Here is a 25,221-nt window from a genome sequence, read left to right as displayed (position 1 = left end):
TCCTGAAAAGTTGTAACAGTTAAATTCAGACCTTAAATCAAGCGGCAATTACACTGACAAGAATATGGCAGCTTCAGCTTTCTTTCCTCTCTCATGTCTATGCTGGGGAATTTGACTTCTTGGTTTTTGTTTTAGTGCACTGAACCACATTTAAAATGAAAAGATGATAAGGTTGTAGGAAAGAGGTCTAGGAGAGTAGGTTGCAGGTCATTTGTCCCTGGGGCAAGGAAGGAGGACAATCTTCACAGCATCAATAGTGTGAGGTGTTGAGTTCTCGGAGGACTGATGCTTTAAGGCTCCAATTCCAACGAAAACACCATAAACAGTGTGGAGTAGCACTATACCAATGGGAACTGATACTGAGACCCAGGAAATGCATCCTGCTGGTGATGGTCCTCATGTGCTGAAAGAAGCGCTAGAACACATGTATCACTTGGTAAGGTGGGCTTGTGTGGCTGCTGTTTTTGAGGCTATTTCTTCCCTTGTGGTAACACAGAGAAATAAGGGTGTTTCTTCAGAAGGAGACTGAGGAGAGTGACGAAATCTTATTCCCTGGAAATACTATCTGTCCTGAAGAATTTATAAAGGACCAGAGGAAACATATTTCTATTTTGCCAACTGTCTGACCCCTAAAGGGAATACTGATTCCTGTTCTCAGGGCAAGCATTAGTAGTCAGCTTTACAAATCTTGGTGGACTCAGTTAAGTGAAAGCCAGAACCTACTAGTTAAGAGTCTGGACAACAAGGGACGTAAAACTGGAGAACAATCAATGACACTCTGTGGTCGCTTGCCTCCAGGAAAGCCACCATCAATTCTTTCCGTCCTCGTATATATGCACTGTTCTCCACCGAGAGGTGGGGTCTATTGCTCCGCTCTGTTGGAAATGGGCTGGTTTGTGACTTCTTTGATCAAGTGACAAGATGTCTTATCCCTAGCCTTTAAGAGGATTAGTTGTTTCTGCTTTGAGGGGGAACATTTGTTTCTGGAAAGAGTCAGCCACTATGTAAGAAATCTAACCACCCCCAAGACCCTGCGCTATGACGAAGCCCAGGCCAAGTGGGGAGACTGCCTGGACTAGGAGACGGTCAGTACCTCCCACCTGTAAACCTACTCAGTTTTGAGTTTATCTATTCCAGACAGCCAGAATATAGCATGTGGATTCTTAATGCCAGTAAGCTATAACCTCCACGTGCAGACATAAATTCCAGAAGCAAAGACTGTGTTTGTCTTGCTCATCATTAGCAACTAGCACAGTGCCTAGAACGTAGTAAGACCTTATTACTGAAAGAACAATTTGAACAGCTATATCTACACTAGTATGGCAAAAAAAAAAAAAAAGAAAAAAAGACCTGTTATCAACAAAGTATCTTAGATGGAACTAAATCTGACTCTGTTTAAGAAATTTAAGTCACAACAAAACACAAGGACACAAGGGAACAAAATGGGAGGGTTAAGGGAACGCAGAGGGCAAATATTTATGCATATTACTTGGTGAGATATTGTACTAGGTGGCTGACGTATGTAAGCTGACTTGATCATTACAGAAACCTTATGGTGTTGAGGTTACTACCTCTATCTTTGAGATGAGACAACTCAGCCTTGTTTGGATACAATAACTTTCAAGGTCAGAAAGGGAAAGGATTTGAACTCAGGTTTGTGTAATTCTAAAGCCAGCCCTCTTGTCACTACAGTCTCCCAGGAGACTACAACAAAAACAATAAGAAAACAATTTGGAAGAGATGCAAACCCATCCCTTGAATCTTACCCAGGACCAACTAGCTTCATTAATTGCTGTCAACACGCTGGAACCTATTTCACCACATGAAGCTCAGACCAATTACCGTTAATGCCACAGCCATGACTACAAACTGGAAACCAATGCCAGAGGAAGCTTAAGTTTAAGAAAGCAGATGATCACGCACGTATATTATGTTAGCAATTAGGTTTAATCCTAGAATCATGAAACCAAAGGGAAGATATTAAGGAAAGAACAGTGCCCTCCTGGGAAAAACAGCAATTTCAAATATATTTTTAGTGGATTTCCGCATTCAATCTACTTGAATATATTACACTCCCTTAGAATTATTATATTACAACTACTCATCCTACGTTTCATTTATTTCAGCAAGGAACTGAGATGGAGTGATGATCTCAGTAGGCAGATGGTTTGTTCATTTCAATGAATAATTTGAATGTCAACACGTTCGTAGATGACAGGGAGAGAGGGGAAGTGGTAAGTAAAAAAAGGTCCTGGTGCCAGTCTCTGAGATGGGGTGAGGATGTGCTATCATGGATCAGCACTTCAAGAAGTTAGGCACTTAGCTCTTGCTAATTTTATTAAAGGACATAAACCAACACTGCATATTTTCTATAGTGGAAAAACCATTGTTTATCCCTATTGGAAACAGTTATGATCTACTCAAATACACACGTTTTTTATTTGCAGAAGAAAACTAATAGAAATCAAAACTTGAATGTAAAAACTGGTGGAGAAAGGTAGATACAGTTCTCAATTCAAAAGATTAATAAAAGGACCAAGGAATTGAATGATCACATTCTCATGCTTCAGCTTGCAACCTTTCAAAGTCTCATCTTTCTCCCATCTGCTAGAAAGCAGAGTTTGAATGTTCCGGTAATTAGCAGTGATCAGGGATAGTTAAAATCATTTACTCTAGTGGTGCTCAGTGTCATTTTCAATCATTTTTAGCCAGTGGAACAAGGCAATCAGACTCTTTGTGAGTCCCAGGGATCATGTGTTTGCAGTTCAACTTGGTGGCCACTAGGTGGTGCTATTGTTGACTTGAGTAGCCATGAAGTCAGATGCACAAGGCAAGTCATATTTAATAGAATTATGGAAACACTTACTATAATTAAGGTATAACTATAGACATTACAATTATAACTTACAATGAAATATTTTAATATTATAGTAAAAATACACTACTGTAGAAAAGCTCAGGCATAGCTGGTACCTGATTTTTCCTCTAATCACATATATAGTGATCTACATTTTATTCCTAATGGAAATCAACCCTGAATATTCATTGGAAGGACTGATGTTGAAGCTGAAGCTTTAATACTTCGGCCACCTAATGCAAAGAACCAACGAATTGGAAAAGACCCTCATGCTGGGAACTACTGAAGGTAGGAGAAGGGGAGACAGAGGATGAGATGGATAGCATCACCGACTCAAAGGACATGAGTGTGAGGACCCTCTGAGAGACAGTGAAGGACAGGGAGCCCTGGTGTGCTGCAGTGCATGGGGAAACAAAGAGTTGGACATAACTTAGTGACTGAACAACAACATATTATAACAAATAAAGCTTCATGTCCTAGGGAAATTCAGTTTATTTTCATTGCTTTTGACTTACTTTTAGAAAAGATGACAAGTTGAACATGATTTTCCCTCTGGTACGTAAGACCTTTTACTGTACTTATTATTTGCCATTTGAGTTTGGAATTGCAGTTATTCAAATCATTAGGAAGTAACACTTTTGTGATTGATTTTCTGAGTTCCAGCCTCTGAAACTTTTGATCAGATTGTGATAAAATGCCTGAGAATATAGCAGTAGCTGACATATATATAGTGCCAGGCTCTGTGCTAAGCTCTCTACCTACATTATATCATTCAGTCCTGGGTTCCTATTGGCTGTCACAATTCTTCTAAAGCAAAATGAACTCACGGAAGAAACAGACCTGTAGGCAGGTGGAGAAGGGGACGACAGAGGATGAAATGCTTGGATGGCACCACTGACTCAATGGACATGAGTTTGAGCAAACTCCAGGACAGGGAAGCCGGGCATGCTGCAGTTCATGGGATCCCAAGGAGTTGGACACGACTTAGCAACTGAACAAAAACAACAATTATTTGAAAGAATGAAGAGATCATTCCAGAGTTGTACATTATCTGCAAAATCACATATTATATAATATGTATTCTGGACAATAACTCCCAGAAGGCAGTATAGGTGTTAGGTTCTTCCAACATGAAGACAATAACTAAGGAATTCAAAGAGAAGTCATCTGATAGCAATTACAATCAATCACTGATGAAAACCTCAATGATAGTTGTCAAGAATCCAAAGAGGAAGTGGTGGCTGAGCCAACAATTACACAAAGCAATTTATCATGAAAACACTATTATGCAAGAATGTAGAGTTCAATACTGATTCCATAAAATACTGAACTACTTGTCATTGCAATTCTTTCCTAAGTGCAAATGAAACTTCTGTTGTTACTATTGGTTGGGGTGGGAGTTGGGGGTGGGTGGTTGGCACCTAGAATGGAGTCTGTATTAGGACTCCCGGAATGGGAGTTGCTGGCATTAAACTATGGTGGACAAGTCTGAGATTTTCATGTTTGTCTCATTTAGATGGTAAGAGAAAATGCTTACTTTTGGTTAGCGACCAGGGTCTTGGAACAAAGAAAAAAGAAATTATTTTCCAAGTTATTACAATGGCACAATACCAACACTAGGGTTAAGATCACACTGACCTTGAGTAAGTTCCTGAAATGCTCAGACTCAGTCTCCTTACCTGGAAAGCTAGGGATAATAAAATCAGCCTCAAAAGACTGCTGCATTAAATGAAGCACTGTTTTAACTGTTGGAAGTCATGATGCATTCTGGAGATCAATCATGACGGTGGCGTGAAAGGACATGGAATTCATCTCCTGATAAGAACACGTCAAAAACACATATACCTGTGGAGCAATTCTTATTGAAAACTAACTGGAAACTGGGAGGACTACTGTACAAACAACCAAGGCGGAAAGAAAGGTACCTGTGTAGTTGGGTAGGAAGTAAAGAAAAGTGATTGGGTAGGGAACCTGTACCTAGGGGATGCAGAGGGAAAAGGGAGGTTTCACAGGAGGACATTCACCCTGGGAAGGGAGTGGGTCGAGCCACAGACTGGATGCCCCGCTCCTAGGGTCCCACTAGGGGAGATGAGTCCCCTTGGGCTCACTGGGGGACTTCTGGGATAACAGGAGCTTGGCACTGGATCTGGGGCAGCCACAACTGGGAATACTCAACTGTGAGATGCAGTGGCAACCTGGTCCCAGGGCAGAGCCCACTGTTGGTGCTTACTTGAGCAGTGAGTCAGCAGCAGTCCCTATCTTTGATGGCAGACACTCTAGCACAGCTCACTCCCTGACAGCACACACTGAGAGTCTGCTGTGGGCTCCAGTCTCCGGGCACTGTGGCTCCACAACAGGGTGCCAGAGACTAGGGTCAGTGACTGGCTGTGAGGGAAAAGCCAGTCTTGGGACTTGGACCCAAGACTGAGTCTGAGTGGAGGGAGGGAAACAATTCAGGGCATCTACACAAGAACAGGGATTCCCAGGCGGTGCAGAGGTTAAGAATCCTGCTAACGCAAGAGATGTGGGTTCAATCCCTGGGTTGGGAGGATCCCTTGGAAAAGGAAATGGCCGCCCACTTCAATATTCTTGCCTGAGACAGAGAGACCTGGTGGTCTACACTCATGGGATCACAAAAGAGTTGGACACGACTTAGCAACTAAAAAACAACACAAGCGCAGCATCAGAAACAGCTTGGACCTCTGCAGCTGACATGGGCTTAGAGCCTGCATGGGCCCCCCTTGCTTCAGCACTGCCCTTCTCTGAGGCAAGGGTCTCCATGCAGGGATGGGGAAAACACACACTTAAAAGGACCAGAGACAGTGTGAGCCTGAACCTCAGGACTTCTGCTCCAGCAGCGTGGGATCCGACCCTGTCCCTAAAAGGGCAGTGAGGGTCACTGAGCAGAGGGGCGTCCTGCCCCATACCTGGCTCCAGCTCTAGTTCCTCCATCTCCAGCCGCACCCTCTACCAAGGTGAGAGCTAACAGCACACCCCAAGGAAAGATGAACCTCTGTCCATGTCAAATCCAACTCTCCCACTGAAGGCATCGGACACATGCAGTCTGTATAGGGATGCTCCCACATAAGACGTATGTAACTGTTTCACCTAAATCCACAGAGGCAGAGAAAGTAAAATGAAAAGGCAGAGGAACTGCTCTCAAAGGAAAGAGCAAGAAAGAAACCCCTGTAAAACAAAACAGTGAAATAGAAATAAGTAATTTACCAGAAGGAGTTCAAAGCATCGGTAGTAAAAATGTTAGATGGATTAGGGAAACAACAGCTGTACAACATGAAGATTTTAACAAGGAAGAGTGAAGCTTACCTATCGTACTGTACTGCCAATAGTCTGTTATTGAATTTTTATAATTTTGCCAGTCTTGAATGTGAAAAAATGGAATTTCAAGGTAATTTATTTTGCATTTCTTTCCTTTTGAGAGTGTTGTCATATGTTAAAAAAAAGCAGTTTCTGTTCATATTCTTTTTCTTTTTAATGGGTGCTGGTTATTTACCTTCAATGTCTAGAAGCTCTTATATAAGATGGTAGATTGAGCTCTCACCTATGCTAAGAGTTGCAAATTTGGGGTTATGATGGATTTATTTTTATTATATTAAGAAAGTATGTGCTAGTTAATTATTATTGAGCTTTTAAATGAAGAATGGATGTTGAGTTCTGTCACCTGTATTTTTTATCATCTAAAGAGATAATCCTGAATATTTATTGGAAGGACTGGTGCTGAAGCTGAAGCTCCAATACTTTGGCCACCTGACACAAAAAGCCAATTCATTAGAAAAGACCCTAATGTTGGGAAAATTGAGGTCAGGAGGAGAAGGGGGAGACATAGGATGAGATGGTTGGATGGCATCACCAGCTCAATGGACATGAGTTTGAGCAAACCCTGGGAGATGGTGAAGGACCGGGAAGCCGGGTGTGCTGCAGTCCATGGGTTTACAAAGAGTCAGACAAGACTTAGCAACTGAACAACAACAAAGAGATAATCATATGAGTTTTCTTGTTAGAGCTATTAATTGATGAGTTGTATTAACTGTCACTATATTAGCAAGATGAGACTTCCCTATATAGTCTCATTTTTACATTTTGGGAATAAATTTCATTTGGTCATGAGATGTGCTATTTAGAAGTTTTAAACTATCAGTTTTCTTTTTCTTGGGGGGGGGCAATATTTTTCAGGTATTTATATCAGTAAAAAGAATTTTTTTTTGCAAAACTTTTCATTGGAGAGAAAGGGAAAAAAGTTACTGAAAAGAGAATTTATTGGATGCTTGGCCAAAAAGAAAATTAAATTTTGAGTAAATACTTGAGTAAATTAAATATTTAAAGGGGGTCGAGTGGAAGGGAGAAGAGAAGAGGAAGACGAGGCAGAGACGGGGTAGGGGTAGGGAGGCAGGCAGAGAGGATGGAGAAGAGATACAGAAACTGTTGGGGGGTGGGGGAAATAGATGCTCAACAGAAATTTCTGGGAAAAAAATGGATTCAAATTAATCCTGTCAGATAAGAGTCTACTTGATAAACCTCTGTAAGGTTTTCTCCACCTTCCAAGGATTACTGCTCCGTTCCTTCAGTGACCTGGAAATCACAAGACTGTCTTAATTCTCGGCCATCTAATGTTCTCTGGAGTCACCCCATGGGTGCTTTTTTGAGTAGCGATGCACACAAGAACTCATTTTGGCCCATGTAGAGTGTGTGTTTCCCCTGCTGCGGTCCTTCCTTCTGGGAGTTCTGTGAAGAATATAAGAATGATATCCTTTCACAGGTCTCACAGTCCAGATCAGTGATCTGTCCTGATCTCTGTAACCTTAACACTTGAATATAGTGGCTCAGATGGTTTTCTTTCTATATTTTGGGGGCTGAAGTGAAGAGATTACCTAATAACCTGCTCTTATTCTACAGTTTCCAGAGGTTCAATTTTAGCCTTTATCAATCTACTCTAAGCATTTATGAAAAAATGGATATATGCATATCTGCAACATAGAAAGATGCTTTGATATCCAGGAGACCTAACCACAGGTGTGTGATGCAGAACAAAAATGCATCTTACCAGATCCTGGCACAATTTACCAACACTAAAAGGACTTAAACAGGAAACGCACGTAGGGGGAAAAAAGTCTGCAGGCACTTTATAAGACACAGGTTCTTTGTTCATTAATTAAAAAGATAATTATTAACACCTATTATTGGCCAGGCTAAGCCTATATTACATTGAGACAAGAAAATGAACAGAACCAGACAGACGTATTTCCCACCATCACTGGGTCTGCAACTTAATAGATAAACTTTTTGCTTTCAATGCTTAAAATCAGAGTTGTTGTTATTTTTTTTTAACTTGGTAAACTTATCTACTTAGTTTTTATTAGAACACAGTTTCTTGACATTAAGTGTCTCTTTAATCTCAGATGGTCAAAGAACCTCAGAAGATAGTTGGGTAAATTAAGACTAGCACGGTTCATTCAGACTCCCTTTAAGTTCACTCATGGATGCCAAGTAAAACTAATGGAGAATGAGATAAGGCCAAGTGTGGGAGAGTGTTGGTATTAGCACCAACTTAGGCTCCAGCCCTCCCTGCCAAAGCTATAAATACAAATGACCAATTTAACAGCATGAAAAGACCACCCTAAAGATCTATACCTGAGATCTAATCAGTTGCTCTGCGCCTTCTTTCAATTACAGGATCCCTGCCATGTTTATGGGGACTTTTAACACAAGCATCACATTTTTGAAGGCCATATCATTATGACCATGTTTGATCTGAGGGTGGGAAAACATGAGCTCAAATAATGCCTGCACAAGGTCACTCTGAACGGAGCTGTAAACTGGAATCAATAAGACCCTACTGTGGAAAAGAAAAACGAAGTCAGGGAAAGGGCTCAGATACTGTGGACGATGCAACTCTGAAAAGGGGTGCCATTAAAAGCACTTTCGATTCTGCGTGGAAAGCGAAATTAGTCAAGAACACACTTTGTCAAACAACACTATTTAAGGGCATCTGGAGAAGGGAAGGATGATAAAAGACAGAAGGACAGGCACATCATCTCCACTTGAGTGCGGCAACAGGATCTGATTTACAAAAGAAAATTAAGCCATCATGAGGGCAAAAAGAAACGAACTGAAGCTCATACGAAAATTAGCCGAACCCTGGACCAACTGAGTCCCAATGCATGTGCGCTACTGTTCAGGTGTAGAGGACGTAACTGCTTAAGGCTTTACAAGTGATGAAGCTCTAACACAAAACTGGCTTTCCTGCCAGAAATACTCAAATACTACAGACGAATAGAAGTATGTTTTCTCAATTATGGTTACTATACCTTGTACTCAGATATTCTGATAATCCAGGAGTTTTTCATTCTCTACCCTTTCTTGGGGGATATCTCCTTCATTCCCATGACTTAAACTGCCATCCTCTGAAGTCTCACCCAATGTTCTCCTCTGAGCCCAACATTCTATTTGTGTCTCAAATTTATGTCAAGTCAATGTGTCCAAACTTTATGTCACTGTATTCTACCTCAAGTGGGACTTCCAGAGCAGTATCCAGCCAGTTATTCAAGCAAGAAAAAGGAGAGTCGTTGTTTCCCCTCTGTGTTTGTACTTCTCATAGTCTTATCTAGTTTTGTAACTCCTGAAAGCTTTATCAATACGTTTCTTCCTTTCTTATTTCTATTGTGGTTGCTTTTGCTCAAGTTCTTACCATCATTTGGCTGGACAGCTACAGAAGAACTTGACAGATTGGCTTCCAATTATTTACTATCCCAGCTCTTCTTTATATTGCTCTTAACTGCAATGTATTTCTCTAAAAAAAATTTTTTTTTTTTGGCCATGCTGCACAGCTTGTAGGATCTTAGTTTCCCGACCAGGGACTGAACTGCACACTGCACTTTCATCAGGGAGAGAGTGAAGTCCTGACCACTGGACCACCAGGGAATTCTCTATAATGCATTTAACAACAACAAAAAGCAAAATGATTCCAACACACCAACATCACAACAAACACGCCCAACAGAACATGTCACTCCCACACACATAATTTTTCAAAGGGCTCTCACTTGCCCATAAGACAAAGTTTATATTTTTAAGTAAGTCACTGAGATTCTCCTCTCCTTTGGGGTCTTGAGTTCTTGCCATATGCCCTGTGATACAATCACACCAAGTCTTCTGCCATTGCCCAAACACAGCATGTCTTTCATCCTGAGATTTGCAGTGTTTTCCTTTGCCTGGAGCGCCCTTCATAATTTGTCTGCAGAGAATTTCTGATCTTTAATTTCCTCATCTGTACAGCAGGGTGATAATAGTGTTTGTTTCAGAGGGTTGTCATGAAGACTGAGTAAAATGGCCTACTCCCCACGGTGCCTAGCTTGTAGAAGCAATCACCAAATATTAGCAATCACTGTCATTGCTGTCCCTGTCATCACTGTTATCTTTGTTTGGTTTTGTTTTTCAAATCTCAACAAATATATCTCCTTCATTCAGTGTTCCCTCACTTACCTGGAAGCATTAATCATTCCTTCTCTCTGATCTGATGCCTAACTACGGCACCTAACAGAAGCAGATGATATTAAGAAGAGGTGGCAAGAATACACAGAAGAACTGTACAAAAAGATCTTCATGACCCAGATAATCATGATGGTGTGATCACTCACCTAGAGCCAGACATCCTGGAATATGAAGTCAAGTGGGCGTTAGGGAGCATCACGACGAACAAAGCTAGTGGAGGTGATGGAACTCCAGTTGAGCTATCTCAAATCCTAAAAGATGATGCTGTGAAAGTGCTACACTCAATATGTCAGCAAATTTGGAAAACTCAGCAGTGGCCACAGGACTGGAAAAGGTCAGTTTTCATTCCAATCCCAAAGAAAGGCAATGCCAAAAAATGCTCAAACTACCACACAATTGCATCCATCTCACACTCTAGTAAAGTGAAAGTGAAGTCATCAATTGTGTCCAACTCTTTGGGACCCCATGGACTGTAGCCTACCAGGATCCTCAGTCCGTGGAATTTTCCAGGCAAGGCACTGGAGTGGGTTGCCATTTCCTTCTCCAGGGCATCTTCTCAACCCAGGGATCAAACCCACATCTCCACACTCCTGGCAGATGCTTTACCGTCTGAGCCACCAGGGAAGCACAGAAAGGTTGCCAACCCCTGTTTTATTTCTTTGTTTGGGCAGCACCACACAGCATGCAGAACTTCTCTGCCCAGGGATCGAACACATGCCCCCTACATTGGAAGGGTGGAGTCTTTACCACTGGAACACCATAGAAGTCCTGTGAACACGCTAGTAAAGGAATGCTCAAAATCCTCCAAGCCAGGCTTCAGCAATACGTGAACCGTGAACTCCCAGATGTTCAAGCTGGTTTTAGAAAAGGCAGAGGAACCAGAAATCAAATTGCCAACATTTGCTGGATCATGGAAAAAGCAAGAGAGTTCCAAAAAAATATCTGTTTCTGCTTTATTGACTATGCCAAAGCCTTTGACTGTGTGGATCACAATAAACTGTGGAACATTCTGAAAGAGATGGGAATACCAGGCCCCCTGACCTGCCTCTTGAGAAACCTATATGCAGGTCAGGAAGCAACAGTTCAAACTGGACATGGAACAACAGACTGGTTCCAAATAGGGAAAGGAGTACGTCAAGGCTGTATATTGTCACTGTGCTTATTTAACTTCTATGCAGAGCACATCATGAGAAATGCTGGGCTGGAAGAAGCACAAGCTGGAATCAAGATTGCTGGGAGAAATATCAATAACCTCAGATAGGCAGATGACACCACCCTTATGGCAGAAAGTGAAGAAGAACTAAAGAGCCTCTTGATGAAAGTGAAAGAGAAGAGTGAAAAAGTTGGCTTAAAGCTCAACATTCAGAAAATGAAGATCATGGCATCTGGTCCTATCACTTCATGGGGAATAGTTGGGGAAACAGTGGAAACAGTGTCAGACTTTATTTTTTGGCTCCCAAATCACTGCACATGGTGACTGTAGCCATGAAATTAAAAGACACTTACTTCTTGGAAGAAAAGTTATGACCAACCTAGATAGCATATTAAAAAGCAGAGACATTACTTTGTCAACAAAAGTCTGTCTAGTCAAGGCTATGGCTTTTCCAGTAGTCATGTATGGATGTGAGAGTTGGACTGTGAAGAAAGCTGAGCACCAAAGTGTTGATGCTTTTGAACTGTGGTGTTGGATAAGACTCTTGAGAGTCCCTTGGACTGCAAGGAAATCCAACCAGTCCATCCTAAAGGAAATCGGTCTTGGGTGTTCATTGGAAGGACTGATGTTGAAGCTGAAATTCCAATACTTTAACCACCTGATGCAAAGAGCTGATTCATTTCAAAAGACCCTGCTGGGAAAGATTGAAGGCAGGAGGAGAAGGGGACGACAGAGGATGAGATGGTTGGATGGCATCACTGACTCAATGGACACGGGTTTGGGTAGACTCCAGGAGATGGTGATGGACAGGGAGGCCTGGCGTGCTGCGGTTCATGGGGTTTCAATGAGTCGGACAGGACTGAGCGATTGAACTGAACTATAGTACCATATTACATCAGTTTCAAAATTGATGGAATTTTCATATTTTAGCATCTTTGATACTGGGGTACATCTTGCAATCTGTGACAAGTCCTGGCTTAACTGGCAGCAATTTTTGTTTCTTTGGCCACCTGATGTGAAGAACTGACTCACTGAAAAGACCCTGATGCTGGGAAAGATTGAAGGCAGGAGAAGGGGACGACAGAGGATGAGATGGTTAGATGGCATCACTGACTCAATGGACATGAGTTTGAGTAAGCTCTGAGAGTTAGTGATGGAAAGGGAAGCCTGGTGTACTGCAGTCCATGCATGGGGCAGCAAAGAGTCGGACATGACTGAGTGACTGAACTGAGTAGCACTTGGAATAATGTTGCTACTTATAATGAGTAGCATAGTAGATGTCACCTAAACTTCTAATAACTGCTATAAAAACATGATTATCCAGGGTGGATAATGCATATTTATAGTAGACAGGAAATCCCACATTTTCTGTGAATCAATGAACCATCTCCAGAAGAAAGGGACTGCCATGTGGAACTCTACAGTAGCCAAAAGCTATTTCATTTCTATATACTGCAATATAGCAAGGCCCCACACCGTGAACCACAGAGAGGCAGCCTGATGAAGCAGCATGCTATCACCTCCTTCAGTTAAGCACTCACATCTGAGAGCCAAACAGCAGCCAGATCCAGAGAATGAGTAGGGAGAGGCGAGTTTGTGATACTGGGTCCCAGTAACCCAGGATTTAATAAGCTCAGAAGGTGAAACAATTATGTGGAGAAGAGAATGAAGGAATATGGTGGGAAAGGCCAAGGGATCATGCTTCTAGACAGCTTGTCGAGTCGAGTTCAAAGCAAGCCACAGAAACAATTTCAAATGTTCTACTATCCATGCTTTAAAATGAAAACAAGTCAATTAAGATTAAAAATATATTTTATTTGTTTAACCCAACACAGAAAAAAATGCTATTTATCATGAAACCAATATAAAAAAGAAGAAATATCTGGGGGGACTGTCTTCAAAATCTGATGTATGGTTGATTCCTATGGCATGTCTCAGTTTGGATCAGCCACATTTCAGTTGCTCAGCAGCTGCACGTGGCCAGTGCCTACCATCCAGGCCAACATAGATCTAGACTGCTTTTTTGACCAACTCGGTTAAGTAATGAGTCAACAGTAACAGGTATTTCAACAGCGGCTCTTTTTCACCACATGATATTGGGAATGTTTAAGCTTTATTTTTATATTTTAAAATTCTTTTTAGAATAGTAATTTTCCTTCAAATTCTTTTCGTGTCTCATTTTGGCTGACTTTGTTTTAACCATAATTTGAGGTTATTCCTATGTCCTTCCCAACTTCCCTTCATTCTGCTGGTTAAAGAAGAGGTGACTTCTTTATTCAATTATAGACCTTTCCCCAGTGAGTCGATCCCTGGGAGAGGGACAAGGAGTCTATGGTTCATCTTAGGATTGTCAGCTTCTGTCACAATGCCTAACACATAGGGGGCTTTGAAGAAAAATTTTTGAGTAAACATTAAAAGGTGAACTAAGGTTGACAACAGTGGTTCTCAACCTGGGCTGCACACTGGGATTATGTGGGGAGTTTAAAAAAAAAAAAGAGTGCCGATGCCTGGTCTCACCCCCAGAGATCCTGGAAGTAGGTCTGGAATTTAGCTTGGGTGTTGAAATTTTAAAAATCTCCCCCGGCAACCCTAGTATGCAGCCAGGGTTGAGAACCACTGCTCTAGGGCTTTCTTAGGACAGCTTACTCTGGCCACATCCTTGCTTTCTTGACACAAGGTTCAGTTTGCTTCAGCTCCATTCCTACTCTCGGAACAAATCAAAAGTTTCTTAAGAAACCTTGTAGAGAAAAATTAAAACAGAATGGCCAAGAGTGATTTGCACATCCTTTTCCAAGGCATTGAAGAAGATTTTCAGTGTTCTAAATCTATTCATATTTATCTTTTTCCAACAAAAGGAATAAAGTTCGCAATGTGTTTTAAAGTGCTAGCTAATTTGAAAAGATCATAAGGCCATTATAGCATACAGACCGATAATATCCAGGCATTCTCACTGCAGAATTTTTCAGATATAAAATAAGAGCAATTAAAAATAGAAATGGACAGCCAAGACATGGAAGCACCCTAAATGTCCACTGACAGACAAATAAATAGAGAGATGGGGTGTGTGTGTGTGTGTGTGTGTGTGTGTGTATATACACTGTGCTTAGTCACTCAGTCATGTCTAGCTCTTTGTGACCCCGTGCACTGTAGCCTGCCAGGCTCCCCTGTCCACAGTGATTTTCCAGGCAAGAATACTTGAGTGGGTTGCCATGCCGTCCTCCAGGGGATCTTCCCAACCACCCAGGTCTCCCACATTGCAGGCAGATTCTTTACCAGCTGAGCTACTCAGGAAGCTCACATATACACATATATACACATACATATACATATACGCACAATGGAATATTACTCAGCTATAAAAATAAAAGTGAAAAATCCCATCTGCAGCAACATGGATGGACTTGGAGATTATTATACTAAATGAAATAAGACAGGTTAAGACAAATATCTAATGTTATCACTTATATGTGGAATCTAAAAAAATGATACAGATGAACCTATTTCCAAAACAGAAAGAGATTCACAGACAAAGAAAATAAAGTATGGTTACCAAAGGAGAAAGGAAGGGTAGAGAGAGGGATAAATTAGTTTGAGCTTAACATATACACTCTGCTGCTGCTGCTGCGTTGCTTCAGTCGTGTCCGACTCTGTGCGGCCCCATACAGCAGCCCACCAGGCTCCCCCAGTCCCTGGGATTCTCCAGGCAAGAACACTGGAGTGGGTTGCCATTTCCTTCTCCAATGCATGAAAGTGAAAAGTGAAAGTGAAGTCGCTCAGTCGTGCCCAACTCTTCGCGACCCCATGGACTGTAGCCTTCCAGGCTCCTCAGTCTCTACTATAGATAGTAAGGACCTACTACTTAGCACAGGAAAACATACTCAATCTTTTATACTAGACTATAAGGGAAAAGAATCTGAAAAAGAATATAAATATTTATATATATACACACATACACATATATATCCCACCTGAAACTAACACAATACTGTAAATCATCTAGACTTCAATAAAAGAATTTTAAAAAATCCAGAAATGGGGAAAAAAGGAATGAAATTTAAGCACACGTGAGCCTCATTTCAAGTGTCCTTATACATATGTCAAAAGTAGAAATTATTGATTTGAGGTAAGCAAAAGGAAATGTTGTGTGCTCTCTAGGCCATTTAAGCTATACATGAAATAAACGTGAAGCAATGTATCATAGCAAATGAAACAACTGACAAGGGATTAATTTCCAAAATATACAAGCAGCTCATCCAACTCAATGCCAGAAAAACAACCCAATCAAAAAGTGGGGGAGAAGACCTAAACAGACATTTCTCCAAAGAAGACATACAGATGGCTAAGAAACACATGGAAAGATGCTCAACACTGCTCATTATCAGAGAAATGCAAGTCAAAACCACAATAGATATCACCTCACACAGGTCAGAATGGCCCTCATGAAAAAGTCTACAAACAATAAAAGCCGGACAGGGTGTGAAGAAAAGGGAATGCGCTTGCACTGTTGGTGGGGAATGCAAACTGATACACCCACTATGGAAGATGGTATGGAGATTCCTTAAAAAACTAGGAATAAAGCCACCATATGACCCAGCAATGCCACTCCTAGGCATATACCCTGAGGAAACCAAAATTGAAAAAGACACATGTATCCCATTGTTCTTTGCAGCACTATTTACAATAGCTAGAACATGGATACAACCTAGATGTCCATCAACAGATGAATGGATAAAGAAGTTGTGGTACATATACACAGCGGAATATTACTCAGCCATAAAATGGAACACATTTGAGTCAGTTCTGACGAGGTGGATAAACCTAGAACCTATTATACAGAGTGAAGTGAGTCAGAAAGAGAAAGATAAATACTGTATTCTAACGCATTCTAACGCATATTATATTCTAACGCATATATACAGAATCTAGAAAAATGGTACTGAAGAATTTATTTACAGGGAAGCGATGGAGAAACAGACATAGAGAATAGTCTTATGGACATGGGGAGAGGGGAGGAAAGGCTGAGATGTATGGAAAAAGTAACACGGAAACTTACATTACCATATGTAAAATAGACAGTCAACTGGAATTTGCTGTATGGCTCAGGAAACTCAAACAGGGGCTCTGTATCAATCTAGAGGGTTGGGATGGGGTGGGAGATGGGAGGGAGATTCAAAAGGGAGAGGATATATGTATACCCATGCCTGATTCATGCTGAGGTTTGACAGAAAACAGCAAAATTCTGTAAAGCAATTATCCTTCAATTAAAAAAATAAAAAAAGCAATGCATCTACTTTATAAATCACATATAAAATCTAATTTTAGCCATATAACCCATAAATGTTGGTATTACTGTCTGTTCTCAAAATGATACCTTGGCCTGGTGCCAGGACTTCCATCATATTTGAGGTTCAGCTGCGGCCAAGAGAGAACTCTGACTTCTGCTTCAGCACAAATGAGACCTCATCCAGAAGGAGGGAGCAATGAACTCTGTACCAAGGGGCCAGCTGGAATGAAGTTTCTCTGACTCATGGACTGAGAATTTCCCTGCCAGTTCCCAAGGTGGTTTGGCCATACTTTATGGATTTATTCTGCTTAAAGGTCTTTTGTTGATAGTTTGGTATCATGTGGCCTTATTAATAAATAGAAATAGCACGCTAATAAACCACTAAAGGTTCCTACATGCATTTCCCCGGCTTTTGAGCAAAGACAAAAGCCCCCTCTTACTACTCCACACTTTTTTTTCTTTATTTAGATATAATTGATATAAAACATTATATTAGCTTCAGGTGTACAACATAATGATTATACACACACACACACATATATATAGCGAAATGATCATCACAGTAAGTCTAGCTAACATCCGTCCATGTAGAGTTACAAATTTTGTGTGTGCGATGAGAACGCTTTAAGATCTACTCTCTTAGCAACTTTCAAACACACAGTACAGTATTATTAACTACAGTCACCATCCTGTACATTACATTCCCCATGAGTTATTTCTTTTACAACTGAAAACTGCACCCCACACTTATTTTTGTTTCACATCATAAGCTGGATTTGAGAAACCAGAATAGGAAATATCCAAAAGCGCATTAAACTTTCATACTCACTACCAGGGCTCAACAAAAGTTCCCCAGTCCTGCCAAAACCATGGAGGAAGGAACATAATTCGGTACGATTTTTAAGTCAGTACTGGGTCTCATGTATACCACTTCCATCTGCTAACCCCTGAGGGCCGATGGGTGCCAAGTGATTGGATGTGTGACATTCACCTGGCCCCAATTTTCCTTTCTGAAAAGGAATGGAAAATACACTACCAGTTTCCAAGTTGCTATGCTCATAAAACCAGAAAGACAATCACCATCCGCCCACATGACTGCATAAGGCTGCACGGCTGTCACCTGTCAGCTCACAGGTATTGAGGATCCTCTGGGGAACCATCAAGAGACAAAGAGAAAGCCTTCCCTCGTGAAGTTTATAGAAACAGGAGTAATGTTAAAGGATTTAAACTATTACAGCACATTTGAGAGGTGATGCAAAGGTTACAGGACAGCTTCATCTACACTGGGTATAGATCCACCATGGAAGATGGTCTAATGGAATCCTTGGCGCTGCCAGGGCTCAGGCAGGATGTGCAGGGTGATGGGGCTCAGAGAAGATGGGGGACAGGAGGACATTTCAGAATGTCACCTCTCCTACCTTTCTGGAAGAACTCTTCCAGGCTGTCCTTGAACGGCTGCAGATACTCCTTTGGCGACTCCTTACACACGACTGCCATCTGCTTCTCACTTGCTGTGAAGAGAAGGTGGCAGTCAGACTTCCTCAAGAACACAGATTTGCTGAACTCGTGCTCTGTGCTCGGCATTAAGTGGGAAATCCTTACCCATCACTATTTATCCAAATGACAGGGCAGAAAGCAAAACCAAAAAACAACAATACTTACTCATTCTATACCTTTCTTCAGGAACAGGGAAATGCATCACCTTCAACCTCTTTTAATTTTTTTAAAGAAACGCAGCAAAACTTCTGACTTGGCACAGGTGAAAAACTCTGCTTTTTGGTCTCTCGAAAAGAGAGGCAAAAGCAACGTAAGGACTAGTCCTAGCAAATTAAGAGCCCAGATCCTCTTCAGATTCATAGTCCAAAAGCTTAAAATAGATGTTGCAAAAATTCCCAGGTCTTGAACCACTGCACAGCATGAGAAGCCAGGTTGGGGAGGATCAAACCTCTCTTCACTTTTGTTCACCTACCCTTCCCATTGATATTTTACTAAAACACGTGATATCATTTTAAATATGATTTACTACAGACAGGATATCCAGAATTTACCACATATTGTTTTTTGGTAATCAAGACCCCCCAGATAGTTTTCATTTGGTGACATGGAAACTACAATTACCTGTAACAAATCTGTCACAAAAGGCAGTTAACCCAGGCAAGAGTCATTTTCCCAAAGTTTTGATACGTTTGCACAATGGCAGAAATGCACTAGGTAGAAAAAAAGGCTTCACTTCTCCCAAGCTAGAGCTGAGTCATGATCACTTTTGTCTGTTGATCACAGCCATAAATTACTGATATGCCATTGATCAAAAGAATATATTAAAGCATCAGATTTTCACCATAAACAAATCACCATAAATGGTTCAAAAAATAGAGAAAGGTATATTCTTGGAGGAATTTACAGAAGCACAAAGGAAGGTATTTTGGAAGAGTACGGTTAGAAAGGATGCTTTTATTTCTGTCAGGAAATTCATATACAAGAACTTGGTGTTTCCAAAACCAGCATCCCAGAAGGTTTACTATGAACATGTGAAGTAATCCACAAGCACAACAGCCCTGAAACACAGAAAGGGCAAAAGATGTCCTTCGAAATTAGTTACTTGACATTTTCTCTTACAATATTGCCACCTAGATTGCTGAAATCCTAGATGACTCTGGGAGACTATCAGATTGTACTGTAGATGAAAGCATGATGGCAGGGAATTCTGTTAAGTTTAGCATCAGCTGCAATCTCAGAATCACCTCCAGGGATTTCCTCCTGGGATCATGAGGCTGATCGCAGGACACAAGGGCCTAAATGCAGGCTCTTCCCATTGACATAGTTATTTTCCAAAAGTTTTTAATAGAGTTTATTTTGAATATCTATGGTGAACTCTAGTGCTATCTAGGAAACCTTTGTCCACTGGGATGCAAAGATTCGTTTCTTTTTTCTTTTTAATGATCCATCTTATCTGGAACAAATACCTTAAAACCAGTCAATCATTATTTCAAAACATTCCTCCCTCTACTCCCACCTTTTCACCTTTATTTGTCAGTATGTTTGTCCCTCCACAATACCTACTTTAATAATTTTCTACTGTTGTATGATTTTCCTTTACCTCTTTGCTAGTTCTCTCCTACGAACCTAACACTCTACCAGTGCTTTTCAAATGCATGCTAAATCAACAAGTCCAAAATGTGTGGCAGTGGTTTAGTTGCTCAGTTGTGTCCAACTCTTGCGACCCCATGGACACAAGGTTCCTCTGTCCATAGGATTTTCCAGGCAAGAATACTGGAGTGGGTTGCCATTTCCTTCTCCAGGGGATGTTCCTGACCCAGGGATCGAACCCGGGTTTCCTGCCTTGCAGGCAGATTCTTTATCTACTGAGCTACCAGGGAAGTCTGTCATTGTATTTTATCCCAAGTGGGTCCTCTACATCAGTATCCAGCCAGTTATTAGAGCAAGAAAAAGGAGAGTTGTCCTTTTCTACTCTGTTTTTGTATTTCTCATAGGTTATCTAGTCACGTAAGTCCTAAAAGCTTTATCAGTATGTCCATTCCTTTCTCTATTTATACTGTGACCAAAATGATAAGTACCTCCCTTCCCATCACTGTTCTATTATCAAAATAATGACTTTGAGCTAGAGCTATCAGAGAGCGAGGGAAGAGGGATAGTGTAGATAGAGCTGGAAGAGGTGAATGTATTGGTTTTGTTCTATTCTTTTTTGTTTTAAGGGAGAGGTGATCAAAACTTAACTTTGAAACTTAAATTTTATCTTGTCTCTATGGATTAAAATGCAAGATCATCCACTGAAAACAAAAAGGCAAAGGGACAATAAAAGATGAAACTCTTAATGGATTCTTGTTGCTCTTTCAAATGAATTCAAACTCCCAGGCTGAGATTTAAGGCCTTTCCCCTTTTCAGCTTTATATTTTCCCATATATTTGACTAATGAGACCAAAATTACACAACGTTTCCAAATTATATCAACCAGTGTTGCCAGCTCCATGCCTGCACTCATGTGGTTCTTTGTCCACCCTGCTCTCACTCCCTACATACTTTCTAGTGCATTTGATAAAATCCTATTCAAAAAAAAAAAAATCCTATTCATCCTAAAAAAGTTTTTCTGAGATGCTACCACCACCATAAAACCCTTCCAATCCAAAGTTTTTGAATCTTTTGAACATCTATCTTCCAGAGAGCATTTATGTTTTACCTTTTATTATATTTGTCTATTTATATTAATCCCTGCAAAATCACCACGGTTTCATTTACTCATCCCCAAACTTGTCCAGAGACCTCCATGCATCTGGCCAAAGCATCAGATATCCTCAATAAGATTCTTATGTGAAGGAAAGTGGAAAAAAAAAATTAGCAATTTTGACCCAGACTGAGTGGGCTCTCCAGGGGTGTAATATGACCTCCTTGTCTCTTTATTTTTTCCTTCCTTCCTAGGGCTTCCCTGGTGACTCAGATGGTAAAGAATCTGTCTGCAATGCAGGAGACCTGGGTTCGATCACTGGGTCATGAATATCCCCTAGAAAAGTGAATGGCTACCCAATCCAGTATTCTTGCCTGGAGAATCCCATGGACAGAGGAGACTGGCAAGCTACAGTCCAAGGGGTCACAAAAAGTCAGATGCGACTAACACTTTCACTTCCCTCCCTAGGTACATCAACAGGTCCCAGTCTCTTTATTCTGTAAACACTGTGACTGTCCCAAGCTGATGCTGAAAGTGCTTAGTGTATTTTTAGTGAGTGAGTGAGTGAGTGAAGTCGCTCAGTCGTGTCCAACTCTTTGCGACCCCATGGACTGTAGCCCACCAGGCTCCTCCCTCCATGGGATTCTCCAGGCAAGAATACTGGAGTGGGTTGCCATTTCCTTCTCCAGGGGATCTTCCCGACCCAGGGATTGAACCCGGGTCTCCCGCATTCCAGGCAGACGTTTTAACCTCTGAGCCCCAAACAACTACCACTTCATGCTGGAAGGCACAGGATAGTAGCAAAGATTATCCTCCTGACTGAATAGTTGTGGCAGCAGACCAAGATGCAGGAGACTGATCAGACACACCTTGGAAGAGTTCTAGTTTCAAGAACTGACATTTTCCAATGAACTTTTATGGCCACATAAATTTTTCTGATGATACCAAACTATGATTATGAAGCCATATTTATTCTCACGATACAAACTGGGAGAGGGTTTCAAATTAACTGGGCTTCTACTGCATTCATATTCCAACAGTTTCATTCATAGAGAACTATGTTTCATGAACACAAATAATACACAGTGAGGCAGGCCTGCATTTTGGTAAAAGGACATAACTGAAGCCAGGATGGTAATTTCTTTAAGGTTACTTCTTTCTAGGCAAAGCAAAGCCCAACGCAGAGCTTCTTTTCCCAATTACACAAATGAAACCTCTGTGTCTGCCTGAATTGAAAGGGTTGATCACTGTGGTCCTCCCTTTGTGCTGGCTGAGGTGACAGAGTCCATGATGTCCATGAAACTCCCCAGACTGGCCAGGTGGTGGTGCGGTAAAAAGCTGGTGCTTGGAGCCACACCTACCTGAGTGCGGGTGGGTTGTGGCTTTTCTCATTTGCAAAATGGGGTACACCTTAATCACAAGCACAATAGCCTTTCCCTTCTCCAGGGGATCTTCCCAACCCAGGATCAAACCCAGGTCTCCCACATTGCAGGCAGATTCTTTACCAGCTGAGCCACAAGGGAAGCCCAAGAATACTGAAGTGGGGTAGCCTATTCCATTTCCAGCAGATCTTCCCAACCCAGGAATCGAACCAGGGTTTCCTGTATGACAGGCAGATTCTTTACCCACTGAGCTTATCAGGGAAGCCCTACAGGCAAGATACATGAATTAAATGAGCCAATGCATGTAAAGTGGTTTGCAGAATGCCTGGCACTAGCAAGTGGCGTCCAATATATTATAATCTGTTACTTTTATAACTTTGTAAAATTGGTTGGGAAACATGTCATAGGCAGAACAGCAAGAGAGTCATGGCTGGAGGTTACGTCCTACAAATTCTACACACTCTATGAAAATCCACCTCAGTGCAAATCTCCTGTTTGGAACAAAGAGATAATGATTTTTGTTCCCTTGCTGATGATCTACCACCCACTATGAGAATTCAAGGAAGAAACTACTGGGGAAAGATGAAGCAAAATGTGAAGTAAGTGTCTGGGGCCTCCGAGCCTCCTGGGTTTGAAATGAGAAACACTGAAACCAGTCCAAAGGACAGCAGCTTCCCTGCTGGGCCCCGAGGTCCTCTGTGCACCCCAACGGGCACAGCCTCCCATGTGGCCTGTTAGAATTAAACTTTTCCACACGATCAAAGCACAGGGCTGCCCTCTGACTGTCTGAGTGCAGTGCCATATTCGATGGCCAGGCAGCTGGCCGGCTCCCACTTATTAATTTGGCTTATCCAGGATGCATTCGAGCAGACCAACAGACCTGAAGACTAATTAACACTGACACTGGAGACTGGCAGTGCATGAAGGAGAGAGGTCCCTGACAAAGCTCCAGTGTCATTAATTGTCCAACCAGGAGACGCGTACACAATATTGCTAGACCACCAAGGCTGCCTCACATAGGGCTGTGCCAGGAGTTCCATTAGAAGCCAAAGTCACCCAGGATTCTTTCTCTCTCTCTCCTTTTTCTATTTAATTTGACAGAATTAAAGAATATATTAATTCCTGAAGTTAGTTACTAATAGATCATTGGGAGAGATGAAATATTGAAAGCATTCTCTAAAATACTTTGTAATATCCTATCCTATCCTGTCTCTGAGCTCCATGCTCAAAGAACTACCTCAGAGAATTGCTAAAGCAATACAAAGAACTGAGACAGTATGAAAAACTATTAATATAAACCAATAAAATGGGCAGCCAAGAAAAAAGTGGACACATTTTTAGAAATGTATAATCTCCCAAGGTTAAATATATATGTATATATTATATAATAAAATTATTGATGCTAAATTGAGATACTAACTAAAGGTTAAGTACTTGTAAAGCATTTAAAGTATAGCCATTACTTTATAATAACTATAAATGAGGTGTAATATTTAAAAATTGTGGATCACTATGTCATATACTCAAAGCTTATATATTATTGTACATCAAATATCCCTCTATTTAAAAAAAACTTAAAAAAATAGGTTGATTGTCAAATATTTTAGAGGAAGGAAAGATATAGCTTTGAATATTTTGAGATTTCAAATATTAGACTGTTAAGTTTCTAAGTGGTTGTCTGTTTTTTTTGTTTGTTTGTTTTTTAACCTTTAAGAACAAGGAATAAAGCTTATTGAGTCGCTTAAAAAGCATGGGTAGGTTATAAGGATACAGAGGCAAGGCTGACATACAATCATCAAAATCTGATACATGTTTAATCATTTTAACAGATCAAATGTACATGGGCATTTTTAAGGAAAATAGGGTATACATTTTTTTCTGTATGAGTGAAGGACCTCTGGTCTTTGTAATGAAGTCAGAATATAGTTTCAGAGAAAAGAAAGATGCATCTAGGCTTTGCTTTTTAAATCTGGGATTCCCTCTTTTTCCCCCTCTCTGTTTACCTAATTCCTACTCAACCTTTCCTTGGATCTGGGCCAGTTCTACTTGTTCTTCAGTTGTATAAGATCCCTAGCCTTTCTCTGAGCTCCATGCTTAAAGAACTAACTCAAAGAATTGCTAAAGCAACACAAAAACTGAGACAGTATGAAAAATTACTAAATATGCCAATAAAGTGGACAACTGAGAAGAAATGGACAAATTTTTATAAATGTATACTCTCCCAAGATTGAACCAGGAAGACAGAAAATATGAACAGGCCAATTACCAGTAATGAAAGTAAATTAGTAACAAAAAGTAATTCCTGACAAATGAAAGTCCAGGACTAGACAGCTTCACAGATGAATTCTACCAAACATTTATTTTATTTATTTACTTTCTTAAACTTTTTAGCTTTACTTTATTTTACTTTATAATACTGTATTGGTTTTGCCATACATTGACATGAATCCACCATGGGTGTACACGCGATCCCAAACATGAACCCCCCTCCCACCTCCCTCCCCACAACATCCCTCTGGGTCATCCCCGTGCACCAGCCCCAAGCATGCTGTATCCTGCATCAGTCATAGACTGGTGATTCGATTCTTACATGATAGTATACATGTTTCAATGCCATTCTCCCAAATCATCCCACCCTCTCCCTCTCCCTCTGAGTCCAAAAGTCTGCTATACACATCTGTGTCTTTTTTGCTGTCTTGCATACAGGGTCATCATTGCCATCTTTCTAAATTCCATATATATGTGTTAGTATACTGTATTGGCGTTTTTCTTTCTGGCTTACTTCACTCTGTATAATCGGCTCCAGTTTTATCCATCTCATCAGAACTGATTCAAATGTATCCTTTTTAATGGCTGAGT

The 25,221-nt window shown here is 40.9% G+C and overlaps 1 protein-coding gene across 4 annotated transcripts in view; it reads right to left on the bottom strand.

Annotated features, from left to right (window-relative positions):
• Positions 1-25,221, bottom strand: part of FMN1 (formin 1) — a 488,195-nt gene that overhangs the window by 85,669 nt on the left and 377,305 nt on the right. For 3 of the 4 annotated variants that reach the window (XM_060419038.1, XM_042252230.2, XM_004010422.5), the window contains one exon: positions 18,219-18,311. The exons of the other annotated variant lie outside the window; for it this stretch is intronic. In XM_060419038.1, coding sequence (XP_060275021.1) covers positions 18,219-18,311 — 93 coding nt within the window. The remainder of the gene's footprint in view (positions 1-18,218; positions 18,312-25,221) is intronic. 4 annotated transcript variants of the gene reach the window in all.

This window comes from Ovis aries, chromosome 7 (genome assembly GCF_016772045.2).
Source record: "Ovis aries strain OAR_USU_Benz2616 breed Rambouillet chromosome 7, ARS-UI_Ramb_v3.0, whole genome shotgun sequence".
Taxonomy (NCBI): domain Eukaryota; kingdom Metazoa; phylum Chordata; class Mammalia; order Artiodactyla; family Bovidae; genus Ovis; species Ovis aries.
Note: the sequence above shows the minus strand (reverse complement) of the source record. Positions and strands in the feature narration are given on the sequence as shown.